Source organism: Artemia franciscana, chromosome 12, assembly GCF_032884065.1.
Source record: "Artemia franciscana chromosome 12, ASM3288406v1, whole genome shotgun sequence".
NCBI lineage: Eukaryota > Metazoa > Arthropoda > Branchiopoda > Anostraca > Artemiidae > Artemia > Artemia franciscana.
This window is the reverse complement of record NC_088874.1, coordinates 1,119,164-1,136,963: the sequence shown is the minus strand read 5'-3', so window position 1 is coordinate 1,136,963 and position 17,800 is coordinate 1,119,164. Positions and strand designations below refer to the sequence as shown.

Sequence of the window (17,800 nt, the reverse complement as noted above, 5' to 3'; positions counted from 1 at the left end):
TTTGTGGGTCAACCATGCCGATGAGTTTAGGAAAACGAGCTAATAACAAAAATAAAACAAATTATAACGAACACTTTAATTGATCAACTGGCGTAAGATGGCCAAAAATATTGGCATGATCTTTTTATACCTACCAGAGGATTTATTTTTGGTATTTTAAGATTATATCTAATAATATATGCCTGAAAAAAATTCGCGGCAGCGTTTGTATTTAATTAATAAATTTTTTATTGAATGTCATAAAATTAAAATTCCGTATAAAAATAGAGCACTACTCAGTAGAACCTGTTCAACTGCGCAACTGTTGTTTCTTACATTCCAGTGTCTTGTTCACGACCTTCGTCTCCTATACTTTCGCTGTCGCTCGAGTCGGATATGGATTTCTTCTTTTCTTTGTTGCTGCTGTCAGGCGTTTCTTTGTACTTATAGCGCCAAGCGAGTATAGCCAAGATAATCATGTCGACAAACATCAAACCAGCAAATAAGAAAAATTCATCTGACTGAAAAAGGTGATACGGTTATTACATTGTCATTGCATTGGTCATTCATTACATAAAAAAAGCTAAAAAGTGACTAATACGGCGATTGACTTAGCAGTCCCTACTAGTGGTGCTGATCTCCGTTTCATGGCAATTAAGCCATGAATTGCAAAAGGGCACTGGGGGGCCAGTCAAAAAAATAAAACAAATTATAACGAACACTTTAATTGATCAACCGGTTTAAAATGGCCAAAAATATTGGCACGATCTTTTTATGCCTACCAGAGGATTTATTTTTGGTATTTTTACATTTTACATTTATTTTTGGCCATTACATTGGTAAAAAAAGAAGCTAAAAAGTGAATAATACGGCGATGGACTTAGCAGTCCTTACTAGTGGTTCTAATATCCATTTCATGGCACTTAAGCCACGAATTGCAATAGGGCACTGGGGACCAGTCGTCCTGTATTTTCGCACACCCCTCCTGTTTACCTTCTCCCGATTTCGTTAGGTATCAATTTTGAGCTGGGTTGACTCTGGCTGCGCTTACACAGTTATGCCAATGACCCCTGTTCCAGAACAAATATCGTGCAACACCAGGACTCGAACCCCTGTCCTCACAGACAAAAGAATTCAAGTCTAGTGCGCTAACCACTCGGCTAGGACGGCTTACTTGGCTAGAGCGGTTCATTAAATTGGCCAAAAAGATCTTTCTTTCTGCCTTTCTAATCTTTTCCATGTTCTAAGGACGGAAAGGAAGTTGGCAAATAAAGAGCTACAGCATAGTTTCTATCCTCTGTTTGACTTATATGGAGCGGGTGCACTAGATCAAATTCTTGAATGTCTATGCACAAAATAGAGAGTATGTGGCACAATATATACAATATATACACACAAAGAGGATGAACTTATTAATACAGTAATATACAAGTAAAATGTTCAAAAGTTATGAATGTATATGAAAGTAATATATGAAATATATTTGAAAAAATATATGAAAGTAATAACATGAAAGTAATATACGTTCTGTTATTGCTAAACTACCCGCTATTTATGTCGGGGAACTTAACATTTTTAATAAAGAATTTAGTAAGTGTATTCTTATGAAAACTGACTTAATTTAGTGATTTGATAATTCTTATGAGGATTGCTACCTTCCTTTTGTCCGCTTGATTTTACGTCACCTGATGAAAACAAAAAGTTTTTTATTAGGTTTAATGTTTCGTGTGTAATTTTTTGTATTTTGTTTTTCTGCTCTCCTATGATTAAAAAAAAATTAATATTTTTGTTCTATTTAACGATTTAACGCCAAACAAATTTGATGGATTTAACGAAATTTAAAGTTTTCTAATTTTAACATTTGTCGCCAGATGAAAACAAAATGTCTATATTAACGTTTATGTTTCCTGTGCAATTTTTGTGTTTTGTTTTCCTGCTCTCCTATGATTTTAACAATTTTTTTTTTTTTTAAATTGACATTTTATAATTTGATGATTTAACGTTAAAAAGATTTAACAAATTAAGCGACATTTAATATTTTTTAATATAACGTTTAAGAAATTTAAATATTTCATCAAAATCCAACGTTTTTAATGTAGCAATTTAACGTTTAATAAATCTAACGAATTTAACAAAATTTAATATTTTTTAATATAGCGATCTAGTGCATATTTAACAGATTTAACAATTTTAACAGAATTTAACACTTTTTAATTTAATAGTATAACGCTTAACAAATTTAACCATTTTAACAAAACCACAATTTTGTTGTTTTTCAACAACTATGCCATTATTCACAGCGAATTAAATTTTTAATCTATCTAACTACATTTTTTAAGTTTGGTTTACATGGAGTTTTAGACTGAAAATACATTAAGTATTAGTTGAAAATTATTGAAAAAGGAACAATTTCCTTATTTTTTAGGCAAGTTTTGATCCTAGAAAAAATCTGAGTAGAACCATAATTCTGGCTCTTTGAATAAATAGAATTGAGACTGATGGTTCCAATGATATAAGTATCATATCCTTTGGTGCAAGTCGCAAAATCAACAGGCGACAACCAAAAAATCGACATGCCTAGAGGTTTGTCGCAAAATTACTTGTTCCTGAGGGAACATTAGCCTTAAGGCGAATTTTCGATTTTTTTTTTTTGCTGTGAGCCCGAGAACAAAATTATCGGGCCAGAGTAAAAGGGAATTTCATTGGCTAAGAAAAATATCTCTTAGAAATAATCTTTGGAAAAAAGGAGTGATTCCTAAGGATTGTTGTAAATTTTGGGTAATTGTGAAAAGGGACTATTTTTTATACTTTTTCAATCCAAAAAGCATCTGGTACGAGACCACATAACTGTTACGACGAATTTTTTTCTCGACCAACAGGCTACTGCCTAATTTATTAATTATCGAATAAAATGTAGAACATATATTGCTAAAGAATGTGTAATTTTTTTGCATTTATTATCTAATTTCGGCATTAGCTAATTATTAGTTGTTAATTATTAAATAAATATTTTTTTAGCTTATTAGTTTTTTATTTACTAACATTATTCGTTATTTTGCTACCCAAGTAACATTCGTCTACCCAATAAGTTATTTTACTACCCAAGTAAGCCGTCCTGGCCGAGTGGGTTGGTGCGCTGGATCCGGGATCCTTCGTCTGAGAGGGCGCGGGTTCGAATCCCAGTGTACCCTATTCCTCGGTTTGGGACAGGGGTCAGTGGTGTGACTCTGTAAGCTTAGCCAGAGTCGACCCAGCTCTAAATGGGTACCTGGAGAAATCTGGGGAAGGTAAACAGGAAGGGTGTGCAAAAGCACAGGATGTCTGGCCCCCAACCCCCCATTGCACTTCCTGGCTGAAGGGCCAAGAAACGGAGATCAGCACCGCCGGTACGGACTGTAAAGTCTAATCCTTTACCTTTTTACCTTACCAAGTAACATTGTATAATCCAACATTTTGAGATATGAGTTAATGATCTTTTAATACGCAACGCAAGTCCTATGATATATGCGATGTGTTTAAGGCAGGACGGGCTCTCAAGGAATCTTCCTATACCTCCCATGTTAAACATTTGGAGTTTGCATGACGTTCCTGAATTAGTGATTTCGGCTGTTTTTATTTTAACAGATAGAAAAAAATCTGGTGAATATTTTGATCTAATCAAATCTTAAAGCCGACAATTATTTTTTTTTTATAATTCCCGAGTAATTATAAAACCTGTTTCGGTTTTGCATTCTAGATTTCTACACTTGACACTATTGTTGTGGGGTATCAAAAAATAGAGCAGAAAATATTATATTCAACGATCAGAGACTTATTTCTATAGCATATACTTGCTGGCTGCAGTCCCTTAAAAAACTTTACATATTTCTGTTTCAAAGTCAAAAATTCCCCTCAATAGACTAGATTCAGCTGTAGTCAGAGCGCGTGAGAATGCATAAATTAGACCAAGGGACTAAACACTCGGATTGTTCAGGAGCGTAAGAGTTTCATCTTCCTCCCCCCCGAAAAAATTTCTCCTCGAATAATTTTTCTTTTGCAAATAAATCTTCGACTTGTCAATTACAATCAAACTTTACATATTTCTGTTTCAAAGTCAAAAATTCCCCTCAATAGACTAGATTCAGCTGTAATCAGAGCGCGTGAGAATGCATAAATTAGACCAAGGGACTAAACACTCGGATTGTTCAGGAGCGTAAGAGTTTCACCCCCCTCCCCCCGAAAAATTTATTCTCGAATAATTTTTCTTTTGCAAATAAATCTTCGATTTGTCAATTACAATCAAACTTTACATATTTCTGTTTCAAAGTAAAAAATTCCCCTCAATAGACTAGATTCAGCTGTAATCAGAGCGCGTGAGAATGCATAAATTAGACCAAGGGACTAAACAGTCGGATTGTTCAGGAGCGTAAGAGTTTCACCCCCCTCCCCCCGAAAAAATTTCTCCTCGAATAATTTTTCTTTTGCAAATAAATCTTCCTATCTACTTGTCAATTTCGAAGAATAACTATGCAATAATCGTAATTTTGAGTGAGAAACCCCTCAATTTCAACCCTCTCATGTTTGTTTAGTTGAAGCAATGAAGAAAACTGACATCTTTGTCTTACACAAAGTTGCCGCCTCAGAAAAGGAATTGACCAGGGAGTAAAATACTTGGACTTCGGCTAGGCCTTAAGTTATACAGCAGTTAATATACAAAATAAATAAACAAATTACCTGTTTAGGGAAAATCTTCGCCTCGGCAATAATAATCACGATCAAATTTCCAAAAGCAACAGTAAGTTGCCACAGGCCTTGAATCAAAGACTTCATACTCTCAGGAGCCTAAAAATATATTATAATAAGAACATAATACAATAAGATATAATAATATAATAAGAAATAGATACAGCAATAAGATAAGAATTTAATATAATAAAAAGAAAATATTATTACTATCCACTCCTTGTCTGCTACTTTTGGCTGTGGGCAGATTTCCATTTAATAGGGGGTCGGCGAGTAAATAGTTTTAAAGCTAATGTTCCCTCTAAAAGCTTTTCGGATGTTCTTTTTCTGCAACCCTAGGATTTTTATGTTTCAAAATAAAAATTTTGATATCATTCAATAGCTGTAATTCAGCTTGATTCATTTACTGGATTGCATTGAACTTTACTTGATACTTGAAATTTTTGTTGTTGTTGAATTTTTGTTCGAAATTTCCTTCCGTAAGTTTTTGTCTTGCAATTTTCTTTGCAAGTCTGCAAGGGGAAATGTTCCATCTGCAAGTTTTTGGTATGTTCTTTTTCTACAATTCGGTATGTTCTTTTTCCACAATATTTTTGTACAATACTGTTTATCTTTCAACGTAAGATGACAATTTTGTTATCATTCAAAAGCAGTGATTCAGCTTGATTCATTTACTGGATTGCATTGAACTTTACTTGATACTTGAAATTTTTGTTGTTGTTGAATTTTTGTTCAAAATTTCCTTCCGTAAGTTTTTGTCTTGCAATTTTCTTTGCAAGTCTGCAAGGGGAAATGTTCCATCTGCAAGTTTTTGGTATGTTCTTTTTCTACAATTCGGTATGTTCTTTTACTCAATATTTTTGTACAATATTGTTTATCTTTCAACGTAAGATGACAATTTTGTTATCATTCAAAAGCAGTGATTCAGCTTGATTCATTAACTAGATTGCATTGTTGATGTTTACTTGAAATATTTAGTCTTGTTGAATTTTTGTTCAAAATTTTTCTCCTCAAGTTTTTCTCTTGGAATTTCCTCGGCTAGTCTGCTAGGGTAAATGTTCCTTCTGCAATTTTTTGGTATGCTCTTTTGGTATGTTCATTTTATCAAGCCCTAGGGTTTTTTGTTTCAACATAAGATGACAATTTTGAGATCATTTGGATGCTGCGATTCAGCTTGATTCGTTTATTAGACTACATTGTCAGAATTTACTTAAAATTTTTGTAGTAGTTGAAAATTTTTTGTTTAAGTTTGGTTTAGATTGAAAAAGGGGTTACTGTTATTATCATTGTTTGTGGAATTCTAAAACTGAATCAATGCTCAGGTCACAAAGGCCCATTTACTGAATATAGTCACATCCTGAATACCTAAAAAAAGCTAATTAGTGCCAGGGAGACTAATATGTACTTTACTCATCTTAACCATACATATTTTGTTAGCATTGCCCTCCTTATCTGACAGTACTCCCCTTACCGTATCCTCCCACTTAACATCCAGTTTATGGAGTGCCTCCAACCGGTATCTAATACCCACCATGTGAACAACTGCGAATGTTTTTTAATTTTTATTAGTAAGTTTAAATCATTCTCAAATTAACAGCCCAAGTAATATATCAATGATGACTCGGTAAATAAATAGATTTGAAACTAACGGATCAAATAATATAATATTAGAATAATATAAGTATCTTGTCCTTTAAAGCAATTTACAGCTGCAGGCAAAATTCGATGTTTCACAGGGAAGATAAACCTTAGAAAATTAATTTATTTATCTTGCCGACCAAATTTAACAAATTGTCGGAAAAATACCACGGAAGGAAAAAAAGAACAATGGAGTAAATGCAAGAAGAGCTTAAATTATCCAAAATTTGTCAATAGCGTGTTTTTCCTGCGAATTCTTCCTTTTATATTTACTATTCTATTTGCAACACTGCCTATCAGATTTTAAATGAAAGATAGATGACGTCACAATCAGACTGAAGGTGTGTTTCCCAATTGAAATAAATACATGTGTATTTTTTACTTTTATATTTACTATTCTATTTGTAACACTGCCTATAAGATTTTAAATGAAAGATAGATGACGTCACAATCAGACTGAAGGTGTGTTTCTCAATTGAAATAAATACATGTGTATTTTTTACTTTTATATTTACTATTCTATTTGTAACACTGCCTATAAGATTTTAAATGAAAGATAGATGACGTCACAATCAGACTGAAGGTGTGTTTCCCAATTGAAAATAAATACCTGTGTATTTATTACTTTTATATTTACTATTCTATTTGTAACACTGCCTGTCAGATTTTAAATGAAAGATTGATGACGTCACAATCTTACTGAAGGTGTGTTTCCCGAGTGAAATAAATACCTGTGTATTTTTATTTTTATATTTACTAGTCTATTTATAACACTGCCTATCAGATTTTTAATGAAAGATAGATGACGTCACAATCAGACTGAAGGTGTGTTTCTAAGTGAAATAAATTACCTGTGTGAAGGAAAACTGAAGTCCAATGGGCGAGAACATAACTTCCCCCATTGTTATCAAGACATACTGTGGTATCAGTAATAGAATTGAAACTGAATTTGGTTTGGTCAGCTCTTGAACCAACATGAATGGTTCACCAGGATTGTCAGATGCAACAACTACTTCATATACAGCACCAGTTAAGAACTCCTCCTAAAAAGGAAGCAAAAAAAAAATGGTAATAAAAGTAGATGATGTAAAAGAAAATCGTAAAACAAAAAAAAAAGTGTTAAAAAGAACAAAAAAGAAGAAAAGTGCTAGTGAATAATTATGATTGTGATGGTTTTTAAAAGAGAATAATTTCTAGAAGGTATCTCCAATAACGTTCTTACAAAAAATAGCAACTTTTTTTTACTTTCTCTTCCCTTTCGTTACTTTCCCTTTTCAAATATTTTATTTTCCCTTTCCTTATTTCCTTTTTGCACATTCCTTTATCCCTTTTATAAGCATTAATATTTAACTTTCAAGATCCCGTCTAAATTACTTAAGAAAACAGTTCTTTTTTAGAATATCCCCTTAATAGAAGATTATTTTTGAATTGTTTTTTAGAAGATTTTTTTAGGACAATTATTAGAAGAAAGTGATTTCTAGAAGAGAGCCCTTCCAAAAAAAATTACAAGCTTTTTTTTATTTTCCCTTTCCCTTTTGTTACTTTTACTTTTTTATATTTTACTTTCCGTTCCCTTATTTCCTTCTTTTACTTTTAAGATTTTGTCGAAAATACCAAATAATTTCAGTTCTTTATAGGAATACCCTCAGTGTAAATAATAAGCAGAGATAAATATTTTGACACGATGTCTCTCTTCAAATATTAAAATTTTACATAGCTGGTTCATTATCTGCTGCTTCTTGAAGCTAACCATCAACCTTCAATTAAAACATTCAATTAAAAATGCTAAAGATTTAAATTAAGAAAACAGAATAATAAAAACCTTAATTAGAAATGCAAAAATGCCACTAAATGTAAAAAACAAACAAGAGATCCTATCATGCATTCAGTCAGGAACGAATTCTTTACGCAGTGTTTGAGTTATTCAATTTCTATTGGACTTTAAATTAGCGAAACATATACATAACGTAAATATAACGAAACATATAACATTAAACATAACGAAACATATATTTATAAATTCCGAAAACACACTAAAACAAAATCCTCACTTCTGTACAAAGAACTTGGTGCTAGAGGTGGACCTTAGATTGGTTTAAAGAAACCAATATAGTTTAAAGAAACCTTAGAAAATTAAAGCTTGTGCACGTGTCTGTTCTAATTATAACCCAACTCCCTTAGCTAATTTAGATACTTTATATAAGGGCAAGCCTTGATGAAAAATTACCAAATGTTTGGGGTACACTAGAGACCTTCGGAGGGGAGGGAGTGTCAAGGGCCCGCATATCCATAGTTCTTAGTACCAAACATTTATTGTCAATGTTCGAGTTGAAATGAAACCTTACGTTTTATTTTTTTAGTCTTCTAACTATATAACGTCGAATAGGGCTTGTACCAATCACAACTAAACGTACGCTCTCAACCCTCGCAACAAAATATGAAAAGAAAACAATCATTTAAAAAAGATCAAAAAGAAACACAAAGAAGAAAAACAAAATACAAAACATTTATCTAAAAGCATACAACACAGCCACTGGTATGGCAGAGAGAGAACCCAGTAATTATGAAAAAAGAAATGAAAGAACATAGTAATTAAAGTTAAATACGAAGGAATTATTGGCTATGTTTTTACAGAAAAGATTTCTCGTGTTTAACCTATAATTCAGAGAAATGAGTGTAAAAATTTGCTAGATATAATGGAATGTTTAGAAAACGTCTGAGTTACAAGGGATTTTAATATTGAAACGTATCTGGGGGGGGGGGGATTTACGAAGAAATTAAATATTTAATATACAAGGTATTTTATAAAATTCCCTACGGCTTGATATTATTTAATAAATATGACTGTTGCTGGTGTGTTTCCCACGTCCCACACGTTACCACGTGTTCTTAAAACATGATGTCACTAACATTCATTTTCCCTTATGGTTTTACTTAAAAATTAGAAATTTGGGATTAAAAAATAAAAATATTAAACAAAAGTAATTAAAAAAACATACACTTCTTATTAAAACTGGATCTCCCCCTCCTATGCTGTATTTAATTTCATAGCTGCCAGGACTCAATCTGTCCATGCTTTCGGTACTCCCTTGATCTGGCAGGCCAGTCCACTCAAATCCACCAATCATGAAGGTAACATTCTCACCATTACTTTCTGTAGCCAGATCATATAATATTCTGAAAATAGAAAGCAATATTTATATACATTTTATGAACAGAATGATCAACATGAGTAAATAAATTTGAATTAAGCTGTTTAACAGGGCCATAGATAAATCACGAGGAAAAATAAACGGCCTAGTCACTTTTTTCATAAAAAAAAGAACAAATTTCAACTAGTTTTCAATGGAAATGAAATAAAAAGAGCCTTTAAGAAAAACATGTGTTGTTTTTTAAATGAAAAATTTTAACAACAACGAAACGAAACAACAACAACAACGAAAAGTGTTGCTTGCTGAACAATTTTTGGCTGAAATATATCCGATTTTTGGAAAGATTTAACTTGAAAAAAGGCTTATAATAAATTTACTTTGACTTAAAAGAAATGATTTGACAAAAGCCTTTACTTTTTGAAAAACTCAAAATTTTCCTGAAAAAATCCTAGCTAAATTGCAAACAATGTCTGGTCCCTAATCTCAACGAAATAATTCCAGACATATTTTTAATCATAATAAAATAGTTTTATAAGTTAGGATTGTTGCATGCCCGCATTTTATCCCGCTTTTTGGAAGGAAAAAGAAGCTTTACAAACAATAGTAGTGCATACAACAATACGTAATTAAATTTCTACTAAAATGGTACAGTTTCAAAAAAAGTTAAAAACAGCTTCCACACTCATATTTTAGAGAGATGTACATTGTGTTAAGGGTAAGGGGCTTAGCCAAAGGAAATCTCTTTTCATAGTTATTCCAATAAGCTGCAGGCCATAAAATAAACCTCTATTTTTGCAAAAATGTACCTAATTGTACAATTTTCCACAGTAAAATTAGGATTAACAGAATTCTGTAAATTATCAAATATACAACAGGGTTCAATCCAAGGGAATTTATGAGCCTAAATTTGTTTCAATACAACACAAAACTTAGATTAAAGGCAAAATTGTCAAAGATATTTCATTGAATGGAGGAGTAAGAAAATATTCTATAGAATTGTGAGTGTTCTTTTTGTGATATATTCCATTTTACAGGTTAGGCTTTTTGTCGACTCTTGTTAGAATTGTGACAAACCTGGGACCGGGGTTAAGGTTTGGAAAGAAAGAACCAATTGAAGGAAACCCAAAAAAATTCTGAAAACAACTTGAAAAACAATCATAAATACTTATGCCATTCCTAAGGTTGCTTTGTTTCAAACCCCCCCCCCCCCCGCCAATGGAACATTACGCTGAGGCTTAGCAAACTTTACGCTAAAGTGTAAACTTTTTCCCAATTCTTTAAAAACGACTCCTGAAACACAAGGGTTGTTAAGTAGCTTTTCTTAAAATGGTAAGAAATTTTAGCATGAAGAGCGAGGTGTTGAGGAGCAGGCAACCCTCACCCCCCATATATGTAATAATTTTTGTTCGTTTTAAGTTTTAATATTACTCCTTACTTTCAGTTGAAAAAACTTTTTTTTTACTATTTAATAGTAGAGAAGAAAACAGTAGCGTTATTGTAAAATACAATGGCTATATATGAACTTGGGCATATATTACTCCTTTTGGGGGATCGGGGGATTGAAGCAAAGGGCCTTTACGTATGAAATAAGTATTTATTATTCTTTTAATGTTTCAATCTCGTTTAGTACCCTTCACTCCCTGAAACATACCTTCCTTCCTCAAAAATTTTAAGGTTGATGTCAAAGAGTATTGGTAACATAAGACTGGAAACTGGCGCTAGCGTTGGGAAATAAACATCAACGGCATCTAACGTTTCGCGATACTTGGCATTTTTCATTGTAACCGTTTTTCTGTCAGGAACTTCTACCAGACTCTTATTACTACAATAATTTTACCAACTACAAAAAAATAAATTAATTATTCCTATTATTTTGTTTAAAAAAATGCCAAGCGTCACCAAACTAGATGATGTTGAGGTTTTTTGTCGACACCACCGCCAATTCCTACTCTTGCAAGTTACCCATACTCTTTGGGTGAGATCCTGGACGACAATAATAAAGCAAGTAAGATGTACAGGCTTGAAATCTATCTCTCAGTTTTATTGCAAGATAAAAGTTGTTAAAACGACGGTTTTCTTACCTTATTCTTGGGTTTGCGTTATCGGATTTTTCTAGTTCTATTTCCGCTAGGTCAAGGGCATCAAAACCCTGACTATCTGAAGAATAGCTAAACAGCAAGGATGCACTCTAAAATTAAAATAGTAAATTTACTAATTTTCTAACAAAAAATAAAAAATTTAAATTGAAAGAAACTAGAGCTCAGTATTACGCTTAATTAATTGGAAAATGATTGCAATTAATTTTGCGTTTTTCAATTAAATTCTAATCGAATCGTCATCGATTTATTTAGTTATCGTAATGGAGCCGTAATTGTCTACATAAAAATTAACTGTCTATACAATAAATAAATTAATCTATTTAACTGTCTGATTATACAATTTCTCTGCAGACAAAATTTTTTCCAAACTTTTGTTGTTAAGTTCAATCTCCGACACGTTTGCTACATATGTTAGCGTTTGTTTCTGGTCTTGAACTTAAATATACTTGTAATTGAATATTAATTGCTAAAAAATCAGGATTACCAATAACTGAATTGTATGTGCTTGAAAACAACAAGTTTGATTGCTGAGTTGAGAATTTCCAGTGGTCTCTGAAAAGCACATCCCTGCTAGAGATAAAACTTAAATTAGAAGTTGAAGTATAAATTTAAAGCTTGGACTTGAAAAAAAACTCAAGCTGGTACTCAAAAAATAACTCGAACTTGAACTTTTCGAAAACTTGAACTTTCTGGGGCTAGAAAGAAAACTAATTCTACACATTAATCTAGACTTGTTGCTGAATAGGTTTTTATCAGTTAACATGATATTCAAACTTCTGGCCAAAGGAAATTTAATTATTTTTATTCTATATTTTTCGATCTAACATTCAACTTGTTAAAATACGAAATACGAGAAACCCCCCTAAGAAAACTTCCAAAATTGTTGAGCACAAGTTACTCTGATTGTATTTTTGATATACCACAAAGAGTTCTAGTTTCATTTATAAAATTAATCAGCAAAAGAAAGATGTTCTAATTTTACTTAAACAAATAAATACAAAGTTATCAAAGGAGCTTAAATAAGAAGATGGCCAGAAATACAAAAACACAAGAAAAGAACACAAATTTAAATACGTTAAATACGTTTAAATGCACATTAAATACGTTGAAACCATAATGGGTATACCTGACGCACGATAAAAAGCAAAAAAAAAAAGATAAAGAACAAGACAAAATTTAAATGAGTGTCCTTCCATGTAGTTTTTTCCTTCTGTATAGGTTACTTCAAACGGTTAGTCTTTTTCTTTTGTACTGAGGACGGCTTAGTGAATGCCACTGTCTTCTTCTTTCATTCACTGAGTGAAAAATACCCTCGTCGGGTTTTGTCTTTTTATTAAATTTGTGTCCTTGTTTTTTTTTGTCGTACATCAAAATTAACTCAAATAAACGTATGACTGGAAATAATATCCTGCACAGAGGCGACTTTTGGGGAGCGACAGAAATTTTAGGGGCGCAAAATATCAAATAAATAATTTAAAGTTAAAATCATTTTGCAATTTTATTTTTATTAAAATAAAGTAGGGAGTGCAGTTAATAAATGAATATTGTTAAGTGAATGCATAAAATAGTTCATAAGTTCGCTTCTAGGATCTTTATTATTATTGTTGTTATGTGTTTTCTTTTCTTTTTGAATAAATTGAATTGAATTGAATTGAAGTGACAACACTTGCTACGTAAGTTGAAGGTCATCCATTCTGGCTTAAGATACTTATTGATAGTGTGGTTTAATAAGTTTAGTTTTTAGTACCAATAAAAGTTTAAAATATTGGGGTGAGGGAAGGTTGTCAAAACATCCGCCTAAAATCGGTATGCGGAATGTCGAAGGTATGGATACCAGTAATTTTTTGCTCTTGGCAGAAATTTCCATGATTGTTCTTGATGAATATTGAGCAATTATGATTATCGTAGTTATAACCACATTTAATCAAATTTATGTATAATTATAATATGTCAAATATAATTATAATTAATAAGTACAATTAAATAACTTACTGGGTATTGTGTCATATTCAATGTCTTCATTAGAGTGTCGTTAACGAGATCAGGGCAATTCATTGATGTTGCCACAAGGTCATATACTCCATTCTTGAAATATTCACTACTGTCATCCAGCGGTAAGGCACTTAAACGTGGGACCTCATACTGAGTGTTGTTAAAGTTAATGGTTAGATTACAATCAAGCGTGTTGTATATGTTCAACTGGAGAGAGTTCGTAGGAGGAATCTTCGCATATGTTGGCTAGAAAAGATTGATAAGTAGAAATGGTAAGTTCTTAAGGACAAATGGTGAGTTAAAGTCAGATTTTCTGATGATATTGAGCGATATCCAAAGTTTTGTAGCGAAAATAAGTGTTTCTTAGCCATATTTGATCTTAATACTAGATTATATTAAACATTAATAATTTCTATAACCACATTATACCTTTATAATTTAATCTTCTAAAAATTTTATTGCCGGAACTGTTTATTAAAAAAAAAGAAAAAAGCAAATCTAAATAAATCTTAACTCACATATTTCTTAATTTAGATAAAAAGTTCCACGATGATCCATTTCTAAACCAAGATTATCCAAAAGTTTACGCAATTTTGAAAATTTTATATTGAAAGAACTACTACTAATAATAAAAAACTCACCTAATAATAAGATAATATAATATAATAATAAATAATATAATATAATAATAAATAATATAATATAATATAATAATAAAATAATAATAAAAAACGCACCAAGCCACCTGAAGGTGACACAGCTACGCACGCTCCTCCTCCATCGTAGTCTATTCAAGATATGCCTCTTTATGTCCCCCCAGGAAGTACCCATTTCGGTACTTGTATGATAAAACCCCTACCGCTCAAGTAGTTCATTTATTGACGCATTATAGAATTCTTCTTATGCAATTATTATACAATTCTTTTCTCTCTAGTTTGTTTTAGCTTAGCGTGAAACGAGACAAAGAAGTGACAGAGTAGATGGAAAATATTCAATTTGTGCCATATATTTACACATTAGGCGGGGGGGGGGGGTAAATTATTTGGACATTGTGAAGCTAGAAAACAATTCTTACTTCATAATATGTAGAATTGTACCTAACACATTAGGCATGCAGACCCGCTGTACTTTACCACCCCCCCCCCAATATGCAAATATATAGCCCAAATTTGTTTCTAAAGTATTATATTTGCATCATAATTTGGTATATTTCATTAGGACTGAGGGTCGGAGAAACATATTAGAAGAACATTAGGTAGGGGATATATCATACAAGCATCCCCATTTTGCTTTAAATCTTCCTTACCGACATCCTCAACCTCGGACAGTCTGCTTTCTGTTTAGTCCTAGACGGTTGGCCGAAAAAGACAATCTTCGGCAATCTGTCATCCCTTCTCTCATTATAGCCCTAGAAAGTGGGACTAAACCACACTTTTCGCAAAGTCTACTGTTTGAAATAAGGTCAGTCAGCTGGGTACACAAAGCGATCCGTAGGAAATTTTTCCAGAATTAATACAAAAAATCCTCCAGACTCATTAATATTTCTTTAAATTCTTTTTTAATTTCATTTAATTTCTTTCTTTAAATTTAAAAGAAAACATATTTTTTTATTAGCATTATACTCCTTGCCACAATATTAAACTTAAGTTAATCAATTAATTATACATTTAAATTAGAGTTAAATTTAAATTAATTACACGTTGGAAGAAATCGGAGTTTAACCCAAAGATTTAGAGCAATAACAATTTTCAAATAATTGATAACACAAATCACAAGCAATCAAATAATTCTAAACACAAATCTAGCACAATCCATATATATATAATAGCACCCTATTTATAACGTCATGATCAGGGAGCAGGGTTACCTGCTATGCAACTAACCTCTATCCCAAAAGCAATCGTCTGATGTTATGCAACCGCTATCTGAAGCCAACCGAGTATGTGTCATTGTACATTCAGTTAATAGGTTTAATTAGAATGATGACAAATTTCTTATATAGATTTGGTGAGTGTGCTAGTTGTTTCTAGACACTTAAAAATTTAAGGAAAAGTTCAACTTTTTAAGAGGACATACATAATTGGGAGCTACCCCTACATCCTCCCCTGTAATTCAATTTTTTCCAAATTTCTTGCCACTTCTTATTGAAACTGTCAAATACGTTTTTTTATTTATTATTCACTCCCCCCCCCCAAAAAAAAAAACTGCTTATCCTCCTGAAATGGGGTATCGTAAAAATACTTGTAATTGTGCGTTTGTGAGGGAGTATTTTTTTTCTCTTTAGCTCTCACAAAAGTGTTTCTTCTTAAGTCGTCTTATAATCATGATGTCCAATATGCTACGTCGTTAGCCTATTGGACTAATTGTTCCATATATGAGAAAATCCATCCTCAGAAAATCTCCCCTCCCCTGAAACATGGCGGTACACTTCCCCATAAAAAATTCTATATATAAAAAATGGGCAAATATCATAGCTTGTGGCCCTTCCTCCAGTGGGTTTGGGTGTTCATCTCCAAAGACATAGTTATTGCACCGCTCAACTATACTGGACAAAATGGCTACCTAGAAATTCTGATCAGACGACTATTTGGGAAAAAGGGGCGTGTGATATTTATGGTCACTTAAAATGAACACTAGAACTTTAAATTTCCGTTCAAATGACTCTTCTCCCAATGCTCTAGTACCCTTTGTTCTAGATCATCCCTGGGGAAAAAATGAAAAACGAAAAAAAAAGACACGAATTTGTGATTCCTCTCCTGGCAAAAAAAAAAAAATGCAAAATTCCGCACTTTTACAGATAGAGCTTGATCACTATGGTTCTTTCCTACGCTTAATCTGATGGTGTGATGTTCATTCAGATTATTTGACTTTTAGGGGATGTTCCCCCCTTTTTCAAAAATCAGGCATATATTCTCAGGCTCGTTGCCGTTCATGGGTAACACTAAACTTAGTGAATCTCAAATTTGGAATCAGCACAACAACCCGATTTTTTTTGAAAAATCTAATGATATCAAAAATTTTTCTAGTTTTGTTTTTTAGAGTTTTTAGACATTTTAGAGTTTCTGTTTCTATTGAGCCGCATTGCTCCTTGCTTACAGTTCGTTACCACGAACTGTTAAATAGGTTAATTATTTCTTTCAGTATAAATTTTTAGGGAGGTCGGCTCTAATATTTTCCAGACAAAATGTTATTTCTCGTAGATATAACATAGGAAAAGGTTGTATATTATATCTTTGACACATCTTTAAGTGGGAAAAACTTGCTAATTGAAGCTGGTTCAGAAATGGTAACTAAACTTTGAATACTCATAATGCTAAAAGGCTATTACAAAACAAATTTATAGGCATTCCAATAGATAGCCTAAAAACCCCTAAAAATCGTGTCGATCGAAACAAAAATTGTACCACCGGAATCACCATTGTTGAAAACCCAATACAGGAAAGGTACAGTCCCCCACATTGAACAACAAGAAAAATCTTTTTCTTTGCATGGGTGGCACTGCTGTGACCTTTTTTTCTTATTTTTTTTTCTCCATCGCTATTAGTTCTCAAGAACTTGAGTAATAAGAATATAGATTTTATATTTAATATAGTTGTATTCATTTTAAAAGTACCTTGAATAAATTATCGCTCTATTTATCTCAAAAATAAACATATTTAGAACCATTAAAAAAGCCTCACTTGTGCGTATGAGCACCCGTATCCAAAGTTACAGGACGTACTTGATCATTACATAGAGTAAACAATTACTTTTCGAAGATAAGTATTCCAAAATTTTTCAACTGTGAGAAAACACCCTCAGACCTTTTTTTGTATGGGTGGCACTGACTTATCCACTTTTTCTTGTTTTTTCCTTCTCCTCTGCTACAGGGGAGCTGGAGCATCATAGAGAACTATTTAAGGGCTCATTTTAAAGGAAATTATCTGTCTAGTAAAGAACGAAGTTTAGCCCATAGTACCCAACAGTTTAAAATATCTCTGAAAAAAAATATATATCAATTGATTCAGGAATTGTAACGATGAACACATTCATGGAAGTTTCAAAACAAAGCCAAAAAACCTTCGAAAATACTCATCTTCAATAACAAGGAAAATTACTTTATTGTATGTGTAGCATAGATATGTCCTTTTTTCTTTGTCTTAATAAAAGTTTTGTAAACACTCTTTGCAATTAAAATTATTTCTAATTGCATGGGGTATTTGGTATTTCTGGGTATGG

General features: G+C 32.3%; 1 protein-coding gene across 3 annotated transcripts in view; it reads right to left on the bottom strand.

Annotated features, from left to right (window-relative positions):
• Positions 1-204: 204 nt before the first annotated feature.
• The window catches only part of LOC136033555 (solute carrier family 15 member 2-like), a 58,305-nt gene continuing 40,709 nt past the window's right edge, over positions 205-17,800 (bottom strand). For all 3 annotated transcript variants that reach the window (XM_065714303.1, XM_065714304.1, XM_065714305.1), the window contains 6 exons: positions 13,583-13,828; positions 11,573-11,679; positions 9,339-9,516; positions 7,191-7,382; positions 4,693-4,800; positions 205-500 (listed from right to left, as the gene is read on the bottom strand). In XM_065714303.1, coding sequence (XP_065570375.1) covers positions 312-500; positions 4,693-4,800; positions 7,191-7,382; positions 9,339-9,516; positions 11,573-11,679; positions 13,583-13,828 — 1,020 coding nt within the window. In that variant the 3' untranslated portion in view covers positions 205-311. The remainder of the gene's footprint in view (positions 501-4,692; positions 4,801-7,190; positions 7,383-9,338; positions 9,517-11,572; positions 11,680-13,582; positions 13,829-17,800) is intronic.